The 19971-nt window shown below is 38.0% G+C and overlaps 1 protein-coding gene across 3 annotated transcripts in view; it reads right to left on the bottom strand.

Annotated features, from left to right (window-relative positions):
- Positions 1–19971, bottom strand: part of LOC131663273 (vesicular acetylcholine transporter) — an 897411-nt gene that overhangs the window by 371823 nt on the left and 505617 nt on the right. For all 3 annotated transcript variants that reach the window (XM_058933589.1, XM_058933590.1, XM_058933592.1), the window contains one exon: positions 5103–5275. In XM_058933589.1, the coding sequence (XP_058789572.1) occupies positions 5103–5275 (173 nt within the window). The remainder of the gene's footprint in view (positions 1–5102; positions 5276–19971) is intronic.

The following is a 19971-nucleotide window of genomic DNA, read 5'->3' as shown; positions in this document are numbered from 1 at the left end:
AGTGGCTATCCGATCGGCCGCAGTTACGGTAACTTTACTATTCGGTTTTGTGCTATTTTTACCATGCTTCCTCTTTTGTTGCTGCGCTTTCTTTTTAGATAGTTCGATCGCTAAAACTTGATCTACAGTTCCACCAAGACCTTTGAGAGTTTCCATCGATTTCTGCTTACCCTGAGACCTTTTGGTTCCAGTATATGCAAATTCCGGTATTAATGTTACGTTAGCTGCTGGTGGCCGTTGCCACCTTTTCTAACCTGCCATGCGATTCTTTAACGTCATACCCTCCTTTATGAAACCGTTTAAATCTTTAAAGGTCGCTGTCTCGAGATATTGCTTATATCTCAGATGTAAGCCCTCAATCAGTATAGCTAATTACCGCTTAACCGAGACTGGCGAATCGAATGGGTACAAAATCGTCTGACAAGCCTCGACGTAATCAACTATCTTCTCGTCTTCGCCTTGCGTTCTCTGTTGCAGTTCACCGTAGAGCTGTTCCTGGTTCAATCAACTATAAAATTCACTTGTAAAATTCTTCTTAAAATCTTTAAGTGTTTTCCAAAGACCACGATTTATCTTAAATAACGAATTCACCTTGTCGAGGAACGCGGTGCCTATCGCTATAAGCATCTCTTCATCAGAGATGCCATAATAACGTTAGCAGTCACTTAAACCCGACAGGAAATTCAACACGTTGGAACCGTACTTACCCGAAAAGTGGAGAGACTAGGCATTAAGAGCGTTCGCTCCGTCTCTGGGAATATCATTAATATACTTGACTCGTGGAGGCATGCTCACTTTTCTCGATCTCTCTACTTTAATCGGCCTACCTTTTTGCGATGACTTAACCCTGATAGTGTCGCAATTGTCGGTATCTGACGGACATGTACTTGTATCGCCGCACTATAATTCTTCAACCACCCTGTTCGTTCCTACTTACGTTGTGCCACGCGAGCCACACTCTTTCGGTCGACTATCGAGCTCTCATATAATGATGCTGGTATTCGCGCTTTGCTGCTAATAGCCATCTGTACCTCGCGCTCCTAGTCTTTAATCTACGAGTTTACTTTAGGCATCAAGTACATTGTACTCGCCGATCTGCTAGGATTGATCGTGGTAACCACGCTACTGTCTCGTGCATTCGCATGCACCGATCATTCAATTGCAGGAGATGGCACGGTAAGCTCTGCGTGGTCATCGAGGGACTTGGCCTGAAGCGCCATTGAAGCCTGTTGCTCGGCTTGAACTGCTCTACTGTGTATCGCCTGTCTTTTTACCCTAAAAACTATGTTCGCACCATCCGTGATACCTTATCTAACCTCTCGCCTATAAATCCAACGAGGCACTGCTGTAAAAGCCTCCCAGATTTGGCTCATACACTTGTGCTACATTCACCTTGATCCCTAATGTCTCGTTCGCGTGTGTGTTCTTGTGCACTAGCTGATGGCAGCACTCTTTACTGGTACCGCCTGTTCTTGCTCACGCCGCAATCTAACCGATATGGACGAAGGAGACGCCGCGAGTTCGTCACTAAAACTTGCACTTTGGACCGTATCTATCACAGCTTCTTGCTGTTCGTCGCACAACAAGTCAGGGATTCGATCCGACTCGAAATGGTCGAAATACAGCGGTGGCCTCAAATCTAGCAGTTCTTTCAACAAAGTAAATCAGAAATAACAACCTCGCAACTCTTCTAAGCCACCGTACAACTAAGTCCGCGATAACGCATCAATTCCAGCAGAACAGTTGATTCTGTGGAGTTGATTTTGCATTTCAACCTCTTTACAAGCGTATCGCGTAAAATTTGGCGTATGATTATCCTATCCCTACACGCTAATGACGTCGTTGCGTTTAAGAAAAAAAATTCTGTGTATGAACTGTAACGTGAGTTACCAGGACCAAATGCGTTCCAACCGCGAACTATGTAACTCGACACTTTCCTAAATGCTTTCTAGGTTCTGAGCCGGCAAACGATCGCCTTGTTTAAGCTTAAAGAAAGAAAGCCATCTAAATGTCAAAATTGCTCTTAAAATATCATATTAAAATAAGACACATACACACGCACAAAGGAAAGAAAACAAATTAATGGATAATTCAAGTAACCGAAACCAAAATAAAACAACTTTTAAGGCGGACCTATATCCGCATCTGGCGTTAAAATGATTCATCGACGCACAGGCGGTCACTCGACTCCTCCACTTAGAAAACGTCACCGGTAGCTAACAACAAAAAAAACTCATAATATCGAGAACTCAAATTCCTTCTCAAACGTTCGTTACGCACACAATGTTTTGCCCCTAGCATATAAAGAAATTATGATTGTAATACAAATATTCACGAAACTAAATTAATCTGACCATTTTTCTCCTTAGATCGCTGTTCCCCACAAGGGATGCCATGTAACAAAGTTGACGCCTCACTTCCATGCTTTGCCGCCAATTCTTTAAAAGGAGGATAAGAGAGGCACTTTCGCTATTAGCGATCGAAGGAGAGAAATAGGACAGGTCCATAAATGATTGTGTACCATCATTTTAAATTACCACAATATTTCACAACGAACGAACAAAATAAATCGCAATCTTAATCTAATGAACATAAATATAAAGAAAAACCGAACATACATCGTAACTTTAACTTACCGAAGACACTATTATCTTAAAATAATTACCAAAACGCAAGCTTTTCCGGCAACGGATTCTCTTGACGAGCATTCTCTTTACGCGATTCGCTGCTCGAACCACAAGTCAAGTAGCCGATAGATGAATGCCCTGCTACTCAAGTAAGTCAGACTAAACACAACATTGTAGCTACCATGAAGAGAATTAGTAAGGAGAAAGAGTACTTATGCACACAAGAGAGAGATAGTCAGAAAAAGGAATTTTTGAACTTGCTGGGCGCCGAACTGCCGGCCACGAGGAGGTGAACTGCTGTTGATAAGACCGTCTTTTCCTCTTTAGGTCCTAGCAAGACGTTGTCGCTGGTGACGTTACCTCATCCTTCTGGCTGCTCAATCGCTGGCAATGATGTTGACCTGCGCGTACTGTGCCCCTACTGCTGGTGTTTTTGGCACCGTAGCCTACACTATTGGGCACGACCTGTCCTGCTGTGACCTCTGACTACCCACACACTTTGCTTTACTTGCTCTCAATTGCTTCCTTACTTTCTGCTGACTCACACACATCTGCTCTTTCTGCCAGCTTCACTCTTGGTAGACTCTTAAAGTCGCTGTTTCAATTCCTCTCAGCATTCTACTATTGTTTTATCTTCCCCTATCTTCTATCGTTCATTTTATATAACACGTTAGTTAAGTATGCGTTATGCAGTTCTTACTGTTTATAAGTTTTTAACGGTGTAAGCTGGTCATGGCCTGCACCGTGTGTATGCCTCTCTCTCTATCCAAGGCGAAGGCGCACAGCTGGCATCGGACGCACGTTATTTTACGTGTCTGATGCCTGCCTTTATTCTTTCCAGCATTGCGGCTAGAGGGGAGAGAGAGGAGGTAGCAGCGAGCAAGCGAAATGGGAGAGAAGCATCAAGAGTAAGAGAGAGGGAGAGAGAGAGAGAGAGAGAGAGAGAGAGGAGAAAATATACGTAGTTCGGTGAGGCTTGGCGCGCGGCACTTGTCGCGCCGGGCAGTGCCGCGTGTCGCCGAGTAGGAGGACAGTGGTGGGGAAGGCGTGAGAAGCCGACTGGCAGGCACTCGCGACGAGATCGACGCACGCGACAGAGAGATCGGCCGCACTAGGAGGAGTTGCCATCATTCTTGACACGAATCCGAGAGGGTGTGAGAGCCGTGACAGCATCGAAACTGGGCTGCATCTTACGCCAGCCAACTGACCTGTAGCCCACCTGTCAAGCAGCCATCACATTTATTGGTCAGGTTTAGTTTTCTCTACTCTCTTTTCTCTCTCTGTTTCCTCGGCATTATTTCGCGGCTTGTGTGCGGCGCCAGGCTTTCACGAGCCGGCGCAACGTTTTTTTTTTTATTATGTAATCTTAGTTTGAGACGGTTAATGAGGTGACATGGCGCTAACGTGCCGGCCATCTCGTTTAGTGTAAGTCTTGTATATTAGTAGTAATAAGTAACTCTGTATTTTCGTCGGCACTCAAGGTAGTGCAGTTATAAAAAACGGTCAATTAGTGAAGCTGTGTGTGTGAAAATCGTTGAGTCTACACCTTCTTTTTCCTGCTTTGTTAGGAGCGACACTCCGCCTCCCTTGCCCTCCCCTTAAATAATTTAGTAATAGTAGCGAATTGTGGGCATTGAAGACCTACGCTATTACAAGTTCTTTAGTTTGTAAAATCGCTACTCTGTAAGTACTTGTATTTTGTATAGTCTGACTCTTGTATGACAGATTACGTTACGTTTTCTTTCTTGTGTAATCATTCTCCTGTTTATAAGACTTTTAGTAATGCTTCTGATGAACTAGGTTGAACTCGGATGATCTGCTTTCGTTAACCTCTTCTTCCTGCACGCGAATACAGGATTGAAAGGAAGCCTATTCCTTATACTCTACTCTTGTACTCAACTTTTACGCTAAAGTCTTCATTTTGTATTGCCCTATTGTAATAGCCTAGGTGAATATCAGAACTGTGATATGACCATACATAAATATACATAAATTTATTGATGGTTAATAAGACTAACTATTAATAAAGTTAATCAATCTATTAATCTTTCTCTATCACTATATTTCTTTCTCACAATTTAACTTAACTCATGTACATGTATTTATATCGGATCTATATGCAATTTTCCATAAGTGATTCTCTAGATATTTTAAATAATTTTCGATATATTTCTCTATATAATCTTTTTCTTATCTATATTGGAAGTTATATATGTATATTTCTAACTTTTGTAATACGATAGACGTATTTTCCAAAAGATTATTTTATTTTATATAAGGCAACAAATATCCTAACTAAAAATCTGATACGTATTTTTATATTTTCAATAAGCAAGATTTTCAATTCCAGCAAAATTAGTCTTTCACAAGTTTAGTGATCTTTTAAGAATAGGGTTGATAGAATAGTTACTTATTCCATCTATACAATATACTTACTATTAATTATTAATTTCGATATAGACTATGATATCTTACTTATCAAGTATTTCTTGGTAGTTGAGAAGTTCTATGAGAAAACGTGCAAGGAAGACAGCAGCTTCTTGATAATTTGAAAAATGTTTAGGTCTTGCCGATAAACCGGGATTACTGTTGATTGGAAGCGCCAGAGGAATCGACAAGTACATATCTTTTAACCACCACTCTGTTGCCTGGAAATAGAGTATTTTATTTTATTAGTATCTATAGAAAAATATTGATAACAAAAGATACAATGTGATTATTACAATTAAAAATGAAAATGCTACCAACAGATTTGATGAAATATTTTCGTGAAAAGTATATCTTCATTTATATATTTATTTATATATTTACTTGTATGAATATACATATATAATAAATGTATAATGTAATCCAGCAGAGAAAGTAAATTACTATTTGCTGGTCTAGTTAATACTAAAGCTAAACTTAAACCTATAATATTGTTCTGCCCGCTCATACTTCAGTATCTCATAAACAACTCTCTTACTATTGTAAAATATTCTATTGCTGCTTTTTTGTTTCTTAAGTAAATGAGTTTTTCCGGTTATTTTATCGTGCCAGATATATAAGTTTAATAGCACAAATTCTATAGTGAAAAATATCGTTTTGTGTTGTATAGTTGCTATTGTAGCTTTTGCTATAGTGCTGTTTATTTCAACAAGTTCATACATTGTATCAAAAACTGTTTTGATTATATTACATAATTCATGGTGCTTGGCTTATCAGATTCCTGACTAGATGCTTTAATAAAATTTATATTTTTAAAACCTTTGTTAATAGGTCTATTAAAGTTTTTGTATTTTGTTTTATTCTTATTGTTTGACGATTTAATTTAGTTAATGTATTTGTTATTGTAATTATCATATAGAAGTCTTTAGTTGATTTTTTTCAATTTTTTCGATTATAATTGTTACTTTTCTGCCTGATCTTTTATACTGTGAATTTTATATTCCATGGGTATAAAAGTAAATTCTAACATCGAATATTAAACTATCTGGGAACGCAGTCTCCTCTTCGACTTTTGATGTAGGATCTGTATTCTTATAATAATTAATTGGACTTAACAAAAATCTTCAATTGATTGCACTTATATTTTTCATCCATTTCAAGTATTCTCACTTATTCATTTTTTTATTTTTCATTTTCTGTTAATGTTTTAAGCGCTCATAGTAGCTAGTTTTTAAAATAGGCTATTACTCTAATGTTTTTCATGCTAATTTGTAATTCTTTTTTTGGTAATTGTAGATAATTAGATCTTATTTTGTTGATTCTGCTGATGTTTTTTTCGAGATAGTATTTAAAACATACGACATAATATAATAAAAATTATAGTTAGATCCTTTTCTAATAAGGAAAGGCGATATAATATTACATTCAATTGCAACGGCTCACCAATAAACGTCAAAAATGCAAAAGTGAGTTTTTGCAAAACTGATTATCAAAAATGACTCTGAAAGTTTTCAAACTAAGCGATCGTCTTGAAAGTTTTTTCTACTATAATTGATATTATAGTCCTAATTAATAGAAAATATTAGGATTCTCTCCCGGTTGAGGAATTAGTTTTTCCATAAATATTTTGTTCATATTGATTGCAAAAGAAATGTTAGGTGATACTTCGAGTAGTAAGGACATATCGATGCGTAACAGATGTACGAGATCAACATTTACCAACTATCGCGATATATAAGTCACTCGTGACAAAACCATTTTCAGCATTGTATGTTCTACTTTTCATATTAAATATATAAAAAATTGTGACACAAATGATTAATTTTAACGCGTTTTCGGAGAATTATCGTTTTGATAATTCCCACGAGCCACGCAATGGGCCCATGCCCGAACGCCGTGTTACAACTTATTTAAAGGGGAAGGTACGGGAGGTTCTTTCGCTTCTCTGTAGCGGTGACGATGGGTCTCGTCACGAATTTGGCGTCCTGGGCGTTAAATCGAGAGGAAGGAAATGGCGGGTGCACACAATGATCACTCTCAAAAACCACTAACCATATTTATTACTCAACACATTCACAATATAAAGAGCGGCGACGCGGATTTACGCGTCGTCCTCTGCGGTCGCGTGCCTTCGCTCTTGCGGACAAACGCACGGGGGCACGGTACAATAAATTGAGAGGAACTCAAAGGAGGATCTCGCCGTTCTCATCTTTTTTATTCGCTGTACTCGCGGATGATCGCGAGCACCTCGCCGACGCGTCGCGCACTCGCGAATAGAGAGAGAGAGAGAGAGAAAGAGAGAGAGACGACCTGACCTGACGAAGGCTGCTGGCAGGAAATGCTGCAGGCAGATTGACGGCAGATCGAGATGAAGTCGTCAATGCCTTGGGCGTCGCTGGAAATCCTCTCCTGGCCGCAATCTGCTCGGCGTCGTATCGCTTCTTTGTCTCTCTACTATACTATTCGAGTTTTATAGCACGCGCGCGGTCGACCGCCACAATCGATCTTTCTTCCTCAAGATCTTGGCTCGAACTCTCTCCCCAGCCGCTCACGTGCCGACTCGAGCAACGCCGGCGGCTTCGCTCTCACGAACGGATCGCCGCGGGTCTCGCGCACTCGCTTACTCGCTACGCGGGATGCATTAATCTCTCTTTCTCTTCTTTTTGCCGCAGCCGCTCTCGCTCCTAATTGGCTCCCAATGACGATGCTCGGCACAGGTATTGGCCTTGAAATAAATCGGTTCTTGATTTTCACCACGCTCGCCAGGACAATAGAGAAGGAGCGAGCTGCGAGAAAGAGAGAGAGAGAACGAGCCAGACAGGGTCGGCCATTCCAGCCAGGGCCCTGTCACAAAATTTTATTTACCATCAAAGGTTATGAGTGTGATCCTCAAAAAAGTTTTTTAAATAATTGAATACAGTTTTATATTTATTGATAATATTTTACTACGGTAGTTTTCAGATCTTTATTCAATTAAAAAAACATAGTTACTATCATAATATATGATATGGTTATGAAAACAGTACTTGAAGAATATTTTTATTAATAATATCATGATTATTCAAAGAATTTTATTGATTGATACAAGCGTATCCAAAAGCGTAAATTCAATAATCAAAATTCTCATAAAAACATTAATATTGTTCTTAATTTCAAAATTTAACTCTATTTTACAATCACCTTTACTTTGCTTGCATATCTGCATTTAAGAAATATAATATTTGCTGTATATCATTAATGAGTAATAAATTGAATAGTTTAATTAGGTAAAAATATGGTTTGAAAAGTGTGTTATTTACAAATTTGAATGTGATGAATATCGAGCAACATATATAGGACAATCGAAAAAAAATTAAAGCAACGATTTAATGAAAACAAGAATACTTCTTCAGATAAATTGTTATGAATCCCAAAACATATAAAAGAACATCCTACAGGTAATTGTAATTTTAATAAGATATACAGGGTGATTCAAAAACATATGTAACTAATAATTCCATTCGATTCGTCTCGAAAAATTAATTTAGAATTGTGTTCTTAGTTTTTCGACTAAATAATTAGGTAATTAGATAATTAGCTTCAAAGATCGGCCAATCAGCGCACAGCTTTAGAAGAACGGGCGTTTGGTGGCGAGCGCGGAGCAGTGAGGGGGGGGGGGGGGGGCAGCGGCGCGCGTCGCCGCTGATTGCAAGCGGTGCTCAACCCAATCGTGCAACACGGAGCTCCCATGTCTACATACTGATATACGTATTCATTGATTGAACGCGTATAAATAAAAAGAACGGTTCAATACCGATTGACTAATAACAATGATGTACGTGAAAGTTTTGTGTTTATTTTGCGAAATAGGTTATTTAGTATTCGTGGTCGTCGAATTCAAACTGGCTGTCTTACTTAAGAATTATATTCATTTAATGCTGAAAATCGCTGTGATCGGCTACTACATCATTGCTTTTTTTTGCTTTTGAGAAAATTGAGATCAATAGGTAGAGACGTACAGTGTGTTTCCAATTAGCTTGGTTATACGTTTTTTTAAGATTAAGAAATAAAATAATAATAAATAAATACTGACAACCCTCGGCTGAAAATTTCAATGTGGGAAATTCACTCCTGATGTGTCATCACACTTGGAACAAAGTCTCAGTTCGCATGTGCGAGACGATTTACACTAGTCACACACAGGAAATTCATTCTAAAATTTCTCACGCGTGCGAATCGTATCACATCTGAATTTGAGACTATGGGTGAGACTCTAATAGAGCCTATAATAGAAGGAGCTTTAAATCTCCGAGAAAAACGCATTTTGGCAAGTAGGCGGCTCGTAAACAAAAAAGCTGTCGCTACGATAGCTTGCAGCAACTCGGCGCCTCGAATCAGGTAAGTGAAATTTGAATTTCAGTAATAATCATTAGTCATGAAATTATTTCCAGCACATAATAATTATAAAGAAAATATCGCAATGCTGAAGACTAGATCTACAATACATTGCGCATTTCTGAAATATTATTATCAATCTGACGAGCAAGCTACAATTATCAAAATAATTAGGATTATTGTAGAACGCATTAGAACTTTGAGTCGTAGTCTGGGAAGCGAAACGCTTTTCATAAAGTGCGTAAATGTGTGTACATCAATTTTTCCAAGTTGAATTAAGAATTATAAATAATAAAAAACTGAAAATTATAAAAGTCTCTCGCCACTTTTCGGTGAAAAGAAATTCCAAAAACAAATTTCCATAATTTTTTTAAAAATCAATCTCTCGTTGCCCTGTTCCGTATGGTAACTTCATCGTTTAAAAAACCGACATACGAAAGAAGATCCGTAATGATTCAAAGGTGCCAGGCTGCTCGGAGAGAGTAGTGGATGTGGCGAAGATGCGGATTTTGAGAAGAATAAACGAAACGGGGGGTGAGGCTCGGGGGCATCAGGACAGACGAACGCAGTGCGACCTAAGAAATTAGACGGACGAGCGGAAGGCAAGATGTAAAAAGACGGACGAACGGAGGGCAGAGTATAAAAAGAGGAACGAGCAGAGGTCTGGGTGGAATAAGACGGACGAGCGGAGGGCAGCGTCTAAAAGGGCAGACGAGCAGAGGGCTACGTCGAAAAGGGTAGACGAGCTGGGGGCTGGGCGGAATAGGGCGGACGAGCGGAAGTCAAGGTGAAATGAGACGGTCGAGCTGGGCGCTACGTCGAAATGTAACGGACGAGCGGAGGGCTATGTCGGAAAGGGCAAACGTGCTGTGGGCTTGATGAAATAGGGCAGACAAGCGGAGGGCAGAGTAAAAGGAGACGAACGGGTCGGGGGGCCGTGTGAAACAAGGCGAACGCGCGAAGGGCTGCGTCTAAAAGGGCTTGCGAGCCAAGCGCTACGTCGACATTAGACGGACAGTGCCCACAATTTTAAGGCTATTAAAGGAAAATTGGACTGAAAAATACGTGAGGAATTGTATACATTCGTACTACGAAATAAAGTATCAGTGCATGATAATTTTTAAAAACGGCGAATGAACATCTCGCTTCACAAAAATTATTGCTCTTAAATAGTCTTTCGCACTTATAGATGCATATACGAACTACATTTTCTTCGTGATTTAGATTAATACTCATAATAATGTATGAACTGTGAATCAGTTTTGACTTTATCGTCCCATTGTTTAAATGTGTGTGGCGGACGTGCTTTATCTATTGATCTACTTGGTTAAAACTTTCAGTTTTTCCTCAGCATCAATAAAATAATTTAGTTCAGCTGTCGCGCGGCTGCTGCTTAACTGCCGCGCCGAATTTCGATTTTTATGGCGCGCCCGCAATAAATGAAAATTGCTAATCCCTTGTTGTTAGCGACAAAACACGTCTCATCACCCTGCTTTCCCGTTGGTCCTCAGCTAGTCTTTTCACGGACTTCGTGGGTGGGACTTACCTTCCCCCGATGCCCAAGGGAAGCATCTTCGCTGAGGTATGACGAGTGAATCGTCACTCACGCTAGAACTGCCGACACGCTTACATCTCTACTCTCTGCGAGATGCGCGGTCTTTGTGTAGACTAAGTCTCTACTATTAAGTATTTGTAGTAGTTAGTCTAATTTTAATAAAACATCAAGTTTTCCTTTACACTTAAATCATCGCTATATTTATTTAATATATTCACCCACCAAACGGACCTCCATGTGGATAAACTGAAAAAGCAATTCGAACGAACTAAATAACGTTTTCATTAATAATTGTTTATAGACCTATAAATACAAATTTTATTTCGATAGAGAAAAATTTTTTTGCCAATCGCTAGAGATCGTAGACTGTTTTTTTTTATAAATCATAACTAACGCACCCAATGACAAATTCACGGCCGGATCCCGGTACGGAGACCCCGTATTCCAAAATAAACTGCTGATCCGATTAAAATTTCCCTATGTGTGTGCGTGTATTATTGGAAGAAAGTTTATTTTCCTACTATCGTGCGCAAAGTTCGATTTTGCGCACGCCTGGCCGTGCTCAAAGGGCCTCATTCCCGAGCGTGCGGGAATGACAGCCGCGCATGCGCGGCGCGCGGCGCTGTCATTTTTTAAAAGGGCCTCTGTTGTTTATCAAATTATTTACACTGCGCTGCCTGATCAGTGTTTTGAAAACCATCGTGAAAACCATTGTGAAAACGTGTTTTGCTATTGCTTTGCATTTATTTTGCTAAGTAGCTATTTTCTGAGTGAAAAGTGTAGTCATGGATTCCGGACACAGTGATTCCGACAACGACAGCGATTTTGTGCCGCCTGAATTGATTGCAGCTGCCAAAGAAATTAACTTGCGATCATTGCCAGATGCTTCCAAACACAAATATACAGCAGTATGTAATGAATTCAAAAAATGGAGAAGCACAAAAAATACAAGATCATTTGCTGAATCAGTATTATTATCAATGAATTATCATGGAAATATGTTTTGTCTACGCTGTGGTCTAAATATTCAATGTTGAAGACAATAAAGACTTTCGACAACATTGATATTAGCTCGTACGCACAGCTGATAGGTTTTTTGAAAAAAAAGTGCTGGATATATTCCGAAGAAATCACGAGTTTTCACAACATCAGATGTTTCAAAGTTTCTCAATGAAGCACCAGATGTCCTATATTTAGTTATGAAGGTATGTATATAATTAAATAGTTTGTCAACGATAGTTGTTAATGAAAAAAAAATAAAATTAATTTGAATTTTAATTATTTTACAGGCAGTACTCGTTGTAGGAATTTCCGGTGCTTGTCGAAGAGATGAATTGACAAATGTTTGTATGGCAGACGTGGAAGATCATGGTACGTTTTTCCATGTGACATTGCCAAAAACAAAAACCAAGATTGTGAGATCATTCACAGTAGTGGGTGAATTTTATGAAATTCTCAAGAAATACCATCTTGAAAGAGAAGCTATAGGTATTGCGAAGACAAACAGATTTTTCCTAACCTACAGAAATGGAAAATGCATCGATGAGTCTCTTGGTATAAACACAATTGGAAATATACCTTGTGAAATTGCCAAATACCTGCAATTAGAGGATCCCAAATTATATACTGGTCATACATTTCGACGATCCTCTGCTACAATTCTAGTCGACGCTGGAGGAGACATAACCGTTTTGAAGAGACATGGCGGATGGAAATCTAATAGTGTCGCCGAGGGATATATCAAAAATTCAATCGCGAACAAAAAGGAAATTGCCAATCGCATTACTAGTGCAGTACCTTCTACGTCAATGGTAAATTTGAAACGTAAATCTTATGCACCTGTGCCTTCAACGTCATCTGTTTATAAACGCCAAAAATTCGAAGAAACAGAAAAAGAGACCAGGTACAGCTTCGATAATACGCAGTATGCTAATCCGAAACTCCAGAAATCGAAGAAAACAACCAAAATATATTGAATGTCGATCAAAATATTCATGAAGATGCAAGTCCTGAAATGACTTTTGGGGAACAGCAAAATGCAGTCAATGAAGAGGAGCCCATTGCAGTATCTAATAGAAATGTGATAATAAATGATTTAGATGTTTTGCGCAATATGCCATTTCAATTCAATAACTGCAATGTAACGATTAATATTAATATCAATAAAAAATAATGTAGTAGAAAAATTTGTGTAGTACTTCGTTTCTGTTCGCGTGCGGGGAAAACATTTGGGAAAAAAATTTGGGGAAAACATTCGGGGAAAACTTGGGGAAAGCTTGGGGAAACCCCATGTATACAAACATCTTCTTTATAGGTAAGTATTAACGTAAGTACTTTGACAATGCATTTTTGACCGACCCTCTCTTCATTTTTAATTGTAGTAGTCGAACCTTGCGCAACTTAGTAGGAAAAATAGTATACGCAACTTGTGCGTAAAGCAAGTGATCGCGCACGCGCATTGCCGCCCTCGCTTCGCTCGGGCGGCAAACCCGCGCCTGCGCAAATCGCCTACTTTGCGCACTCGTTGCATAATGTACTATTTTATTCTACTCGTAATAATATACATTTTTAGATATATCTTTTTAACATTTTCGGTTTTCTGAACGCAAAGATGCGACTTGGAGTACCATTGCTTTTTGAAGTATGCGCAAAGTCGCGTCTTCGTGCAGGGGGTATAGAAAAAGTGTTTGAAAAATGCTTAAAAAATGTTTATCATTAAGCGTATCCTAAAAATAAATTTTCTTTCAATAGAAGACGCACACGCATAGGAAAATTTTCATGGGATTGATTTTTTTTAGAATATGGGGTCTTTAACTATTCAAAACAATTACCTTCACGAGCCACATGCGGATTTTCATGAGCCCACTGATGCTCATTGTGCTGATTAAACATTCCCTTCTGTACGTATGTTGATTTGTCAGTCCAGAGAATTCGATCCATAAAGCCTGGATCAGCATCTATTTCATTCAGCAAGAATTGACAGAACGCAATACGGTTCTGGGCATCTCTTTCATTTGTTTTGAGAATGTATAAGTAATATTCAAAATAACCATCGTGTATAATTATCTATGCTACATAGAAAAATTGAGAGATTCTATGAATGCGAATTAACAAAATTTCTTGATTAGAATTTTACATAAGAGTTTAGCTTGAAAGCTAAAAAATGTGTACTTTTTAATGTAAAGTAGCCGAGGTATTTTATTTGAATATACGTCTTTTGATACCCCAAATTTCTAAAAAAATTCATAAACTTCTAATAGACATGGATCATTTTGAAGAAAGAAAAATCAAGTAGGCAATCCAAGTTTAACAAATAGATTCCTATAAAATCCAATGCATTCATCAATTAAGTTTTTTGTAAATTAAACTTGAGTAAAACTGTTTTTAGACTATAGTAGGTTATTTTAAACTAACTACTACTTCAAACCTTGAATAAACTTTCTATCACATAATTAAAAATGGATTTTTTTCAAATTTTTTTCGGCCGAATTGTTTTAAATTTATTAAGATACAGACCAAAACTAAATAAGTTATCAAACAAACTATTCTATTTATAACTTAATGGAAAGAAGTAACCCTACTTTTTTTTGTCTTTTATTTCTTATAAAAATCATTCTAACTCATGGTCTTCAAAGATTACTAGAAAAACAAAACGACGAAGTTACTCCTATCGGTTTGAAAATGATGGTCAGGTGATCTCCGTGAAAAATGAATGGTAATAAAATGCAATGAAGCTTGAGATCTTTCGTGTCGATCAATTTGCCAACAATCTATTGGGATAATTGACAAATTTATGACAGCAAAGGGAAAGAAAAAAACACGGATTTCTGAGCTGATTTCGAGACTATAGCTACTTTGCCTATTTGCCATTTGGTCAAAAAAGCTTAAACTACTGCAAAAAACTCATCTCATAGTTTAAGGTTTGATTCGAGAAATTGCAGGAAAATTTTCCAAGAAATTTCGATTCATTTATTTTTAAATTACACATTCTAAAAAAATTAGTTCTTAAAATGATGTTGAAGTTTGTATCGCTGCAGAGCAACGATTTTTTTTTATTTAGGATATAGCCGCTATTTCGTTTCAAAATTTAATGGGCGTATCAAAAATAGTAAAACTGCATGAAATTTTCAAATATACAAACTTTGCGATTTCATATTTTGAATATTTAAAAATTTGATTGAGATCGCTATGACCAAAGCTGGCAACTAGCGATTTCGAGTGACACGCTCTTCTTCAGGAAAATCACGAGGCCGAGTTTGCGTTTCCCCTTAATTTCACGATTCGATCTTGCATTGTTAGAGGATATTACAAAAATTGTAGTTGCAAAATGAACATGTATACCGAGTTTCATCAAGATATCTTGTAAATTCTAAAAATGCCAATGGTTAACAGACATACAACAATAATAGCGAAAAATATACCTCATTTCAAATGTTTTGTAAGCTTATAATAACTATCAGATAGTCAACAAACCGAAAAAAAGTTTTCATTTACTATAACACAAAAAGTCCCAACAGGAAATAACAAAATTAGACGTCAAATTGTAGAAATAAAAATTTTTTTAGGCAGTGAACTTGGAAAAAAATGAAAATGGACAACCTGAAAAAACGATTTTGAAAGCTTCTCACGAATTCCAGTTCAACTACAATCTTAAATGATCGTTCTACTTCGGTGTAGAACAATTACATCTATCGAATAAAAAAAAATCGACCCGAAAACTGCAGAAATAAAAAAGTTAGAGCGAAAAAAAAATTTTTTGACAAAACCCTTTACAATGCTTCCTCTTCAAGGAAGCAAAACTGCAGTAACAGCCATAAAATAATAAAAGAAATCTATATTTTCATGTATAACTTACGAAGTTCCTGAACGGCTCTGTAGTGATATGCGTGTTGTCCATCATCCCACATGACTCTTTGTGCCATACTGTACGAACATATGACTCCTAGATTTTCGGAGACTTCACGGGCAGCTACACGCAAACTCTTCGTCGGGTCCTCTTCGAAAACTTCAACGATCGGCTCATGTAGTTGATTTCGCAGCTCGCGTGGACGACCTCCATCTGCATTCGTCACCGCCACACAACCAGTATTTCTTAACCTCCGAACTGTGGTGTCGATGGTTCGGGGGTTAACTGGCCTTCCGTGTTGTGCCGACCATAGTTCAGCAGCTCGTCGAGATCTTCCAAGCCCAGGCCCAGCCTCACCAAAATAAATCACCATTTCGACGTACTCGTCAATCGTGAATTGACCAGCCATTCTGTTGCCCACGATGGAAGTCGCGCTCGCGCCGTAATCGTCGACATACAACTTGATTTTCGTTAGAAAAAAATGAAGACAAAAACAAATGCGTCTCTCCGTGGTCATTTTCGAATTCATTCTTTAATTATGAAATTTTTTGGTTTGTAAGTTCCTTACCGTGTCAACATTACACATATCAAGTGTCGCGTTAGCGACACGCAGGCGAGTAGGAATGAAATGTCTATGAAGCCTGGCCGCAACGGACACTATAATACAATAAGTTGGCTAAAGTGGGTGTGGCCAAAAATGTAGAGTTGAATTAATTCATATCAATTGCACAGTGATATGCCCGCATCACTTATAACAATCACAATTTATTTTTCCGTTGACGTACATCAGGATATTTCACTAGCTTATGAAAATATTTTGATGGAAAAATCAACATGACAGCGAATAATTCACAGGACCGTAATGATTAATTTATTTCTTGCAAGAAAATTAATTATAAATTATTTGACTCACAGGTCAAGGTTTTACACACGTTTCCAATTAATTAACGAAAAAATAATATGACATAACGTGGTAAAGTTATAGTCTCGTGAAAATAAAACATGAATAAAAAATTATCCATTGATTTATGCATCTATATACATGTATGGAAAGTCCTAACTGTGTACCAAAATGTTGTAGTATAACGTGAAAATTACACAGCTCCACAAAAAAAAATGAAAGTATTTTCCCCGATATCTGACTGTATGTTCTTTATGTTTTTGAGGTCGCTGAATCCGAATCCGGGGTCCGTTTGACTCCATCACGTCAGGGTTAAGGGCATTTGAAGGTCAAATTGCGAATCGACCCGTTAAAAAATTTTAAAAAAATTCATAATATATTTTTGGGATTCCTGATTCCAAATCCAATCTTTTTTGAACCTCAACATGTCAGAATCAAGGTCAAACGGAGGTCAAATAATTCAAATCGGATGATACAATATTTTTGACTTCAGATTCTGAAAGAGCGGAAAATTTTACGTCCGAATACGTAGTAACTTTTTTTTTAAACCGACTTCTGTAGGTCGCGTTGCGGTTATCCAAAATAAGACTTGGATATCTAATTTTGGCCGGAACATTGAACGCAGGTTAGAATTCTAGTTCTTTAGACAGTTGATCTTCATGTTTTTTGAGTTACTGATCACGAAGCTAGTCCTTTTTACTACATCGTAGTGTCCGTTTAATTTAATGTCCGTTTGTGATAACGGACTTGCTTTTGTTCAAACGATCTACGTAATGGTTTTCTTTTAGGTGTTACTGGAACTGTTTCTATATCTCGTTTTAAATTCCAGCAGTAGTCTGCCATCATATTTATACCCCATGTTCCTTGATAGCGCTTTTCCATATCTTTCATGTCTTGATGACATCTCTCTCCATGCTCTTCACTGAAATCACCTAATTTTTCTGGAAAGAAATCGAGATGAGAGTCTACAAAATGCAATTTGATGCTCATATTACATCCTAAATTCTTATAGTTTTCAATCATAACACCTACTAGTTTTTTATAATTCGGACTTTTATTGTTCCCTAAAAAATACTTAGAAACTGCATGGAAGCTAGTCCATGCCGCTTTCTCTAAATTTGTCATTTGAGATGTAAAATTGGGATCATTGAAGAGCGTTCGGATCTGTGGACCATCAAAAATGCCTGCCTTTAGCTTGGCTTCACTGAGTTTGGGCATTTTTTTCACTATATATCTACAGCAATCTCCATCTTTATCTAGAGCTCTGACAAATTGCTTCATGAAACCAAGTTTGAGATGCAGTGGAGGAATTAAAATTTTTAATGTATCTACAAGAGGCGGCTGAATGACGTTGGACGATCCCGGCTGCAGAGAATTTCTCGTTGGCCATTCATTTTTGATGTAGTGATTTTGACGATCCCTGCTGTCAAAAAGGCACAAGAAGCAAGGGTATTTAATATTCCCGCTCTGCACCCCAAGAAGAATTCCAATGATTTTGAGGTCACCACAGATTCTCCATTGATGTTCTTTGTAATTGATTTTTTCTAAAACAATTTTCATATTTTGGTAAGATTCTTTGAGAAGTGTAAAGTGAGCTATGGGTATTGGAGCCAGTACATTCGTATTGTGGAGCAATATCACTTTCAAACTACGAATAGAAGAATCTATAAACAGTCTCCACTCATTCGGCTTGTAGACATTAACTTTGAAACTATTTATAAGTCCGTTGATATCATTGCAATACACCAATCCCACTGTATCATCTTTAGTAAAGAAACGTCGAAACTCTTGGTCTCTGTTCCTATAAATTGAAATCTTTACACCTTCTTCCAAAAGATTCTTTTGTTTCAGCCTTGAAGCCAAAAGTTCATGAGCTTCCTTTGAAAGTCCTAACTCTCTTCCTATGTTACTTAATTCATTCTGCGTAAATTTTGCAGGCTCCTTATTCCTTTCATCCTGGTTTTCGTCACTTTCACTTCCTTTGTCTGTCTCTATCTCGCTGTCACTTTCCTCTGCTTGTACTTCTTTGGTACCTGTTTCTTCATTGGCCAGGACGTCTACAACAGGATTCTTGGCATTACCACTATTTTTTGAAATCAAAACAGCTGGAATTACTTTATCGGTAAAAATATATTTGATTTTTGATTTATTTTTTCTATTGTATCCGTGAGTAATGGTATTGCAGAAGAAACAGTCTTGTTTTTCTTCTGGCATATTCCATGTCACTGATACAGAGTATTCCAACTTTGAAAGGTCTTGTTTCATATAACATGTCAGCAACATTTTATAACAGCGCAGACAAACGACATGTGGAACCCAATTCTCATCTTGATTCAATATTTCTGATGAAAAACAATAACTGTATGCAGTACGCACAGCACGAGTGATATTTTTTCGGCTATATGGTGGTGCGTATGCAGCACAAACGTAACAAAAATAATTTGGTTTTTCCGGGTTGTCATGCTCATGTCTAGAGGTTCTGGCTATACTTGTAGCTTTATACTTTGGTGAGGCCAAGTTAGCCACCTTAACAAAGCTACGGTCACATGATGACGACGCCTGCGGGCCCGCTTTCTTACCCTGACCAGCCGCCGATACTGGGGTTCCGACCCCCTGCATCGTAAGTTTTTGCGGTGTGTTTGCCATGACGGCATGAGCATCATGACCCAGGAACTTTGCCGGATAGCGAGACAACTCCGTTGCGCGCCGTCACCACGGGGAGGTGTCCTGGATGCAAACACATGGAAAAAACCGCTGCCAACAGATTCCAAAAATAGATATATAAGTCTTATTTTGGATAACCGCAACGCGACCTACAGAAGTCGGTTTAAAAAAAAAGTTACTACGTATTCGGACGTAAAATTTTCCGCTCTTTCAGAATCTGAAATCAAAAATATTGTATCATCCGATTTGAATGATTTTTCCTCCGTTTGACCTTGATTCTAACATGTTGAGGTTCAAAAAAGATTGGATTTGGAATCAGGAATCCCAAAAATATATTATGAATTTTTTAAAAATATTTTAACGGGTCGATTCGCAATTTGACCTTCAAATGCCCTTAACCCTGACGTAATGGAGTCAAACGGACCCCGGATTCGGATTCAGCGACCTTAAAAACATAAAGAACATACAATCAGATATCGGGGAAAATACTTTCATTTTTTTTGTGGAGCTGTGTTATTAAAGCATTGACAATAACTCGCATAAGTAAACTTGGAGGTTGCGGGAGTAACGCCTCAGC

This window comes from Phymastichus coffea, unplaced genomic scaffold, assembly GCF_024137745.1.
Source record: "Phymastichus coffea isolate CEN01 unplaced genomic scaffold, Cenicafe_Pcof_1.1 PCOF00032, whole genome shotgun sequence".
Lineage (NCBI taxonomy): Eukaryota > Metazoa > Arthropoda > Insecta > Hymenoptera > Eulophidae > Phymastichus > Phymastichus coffea.
This window is presented reverse-complemented; position numbering and strand designations above follow the sequence as displayed.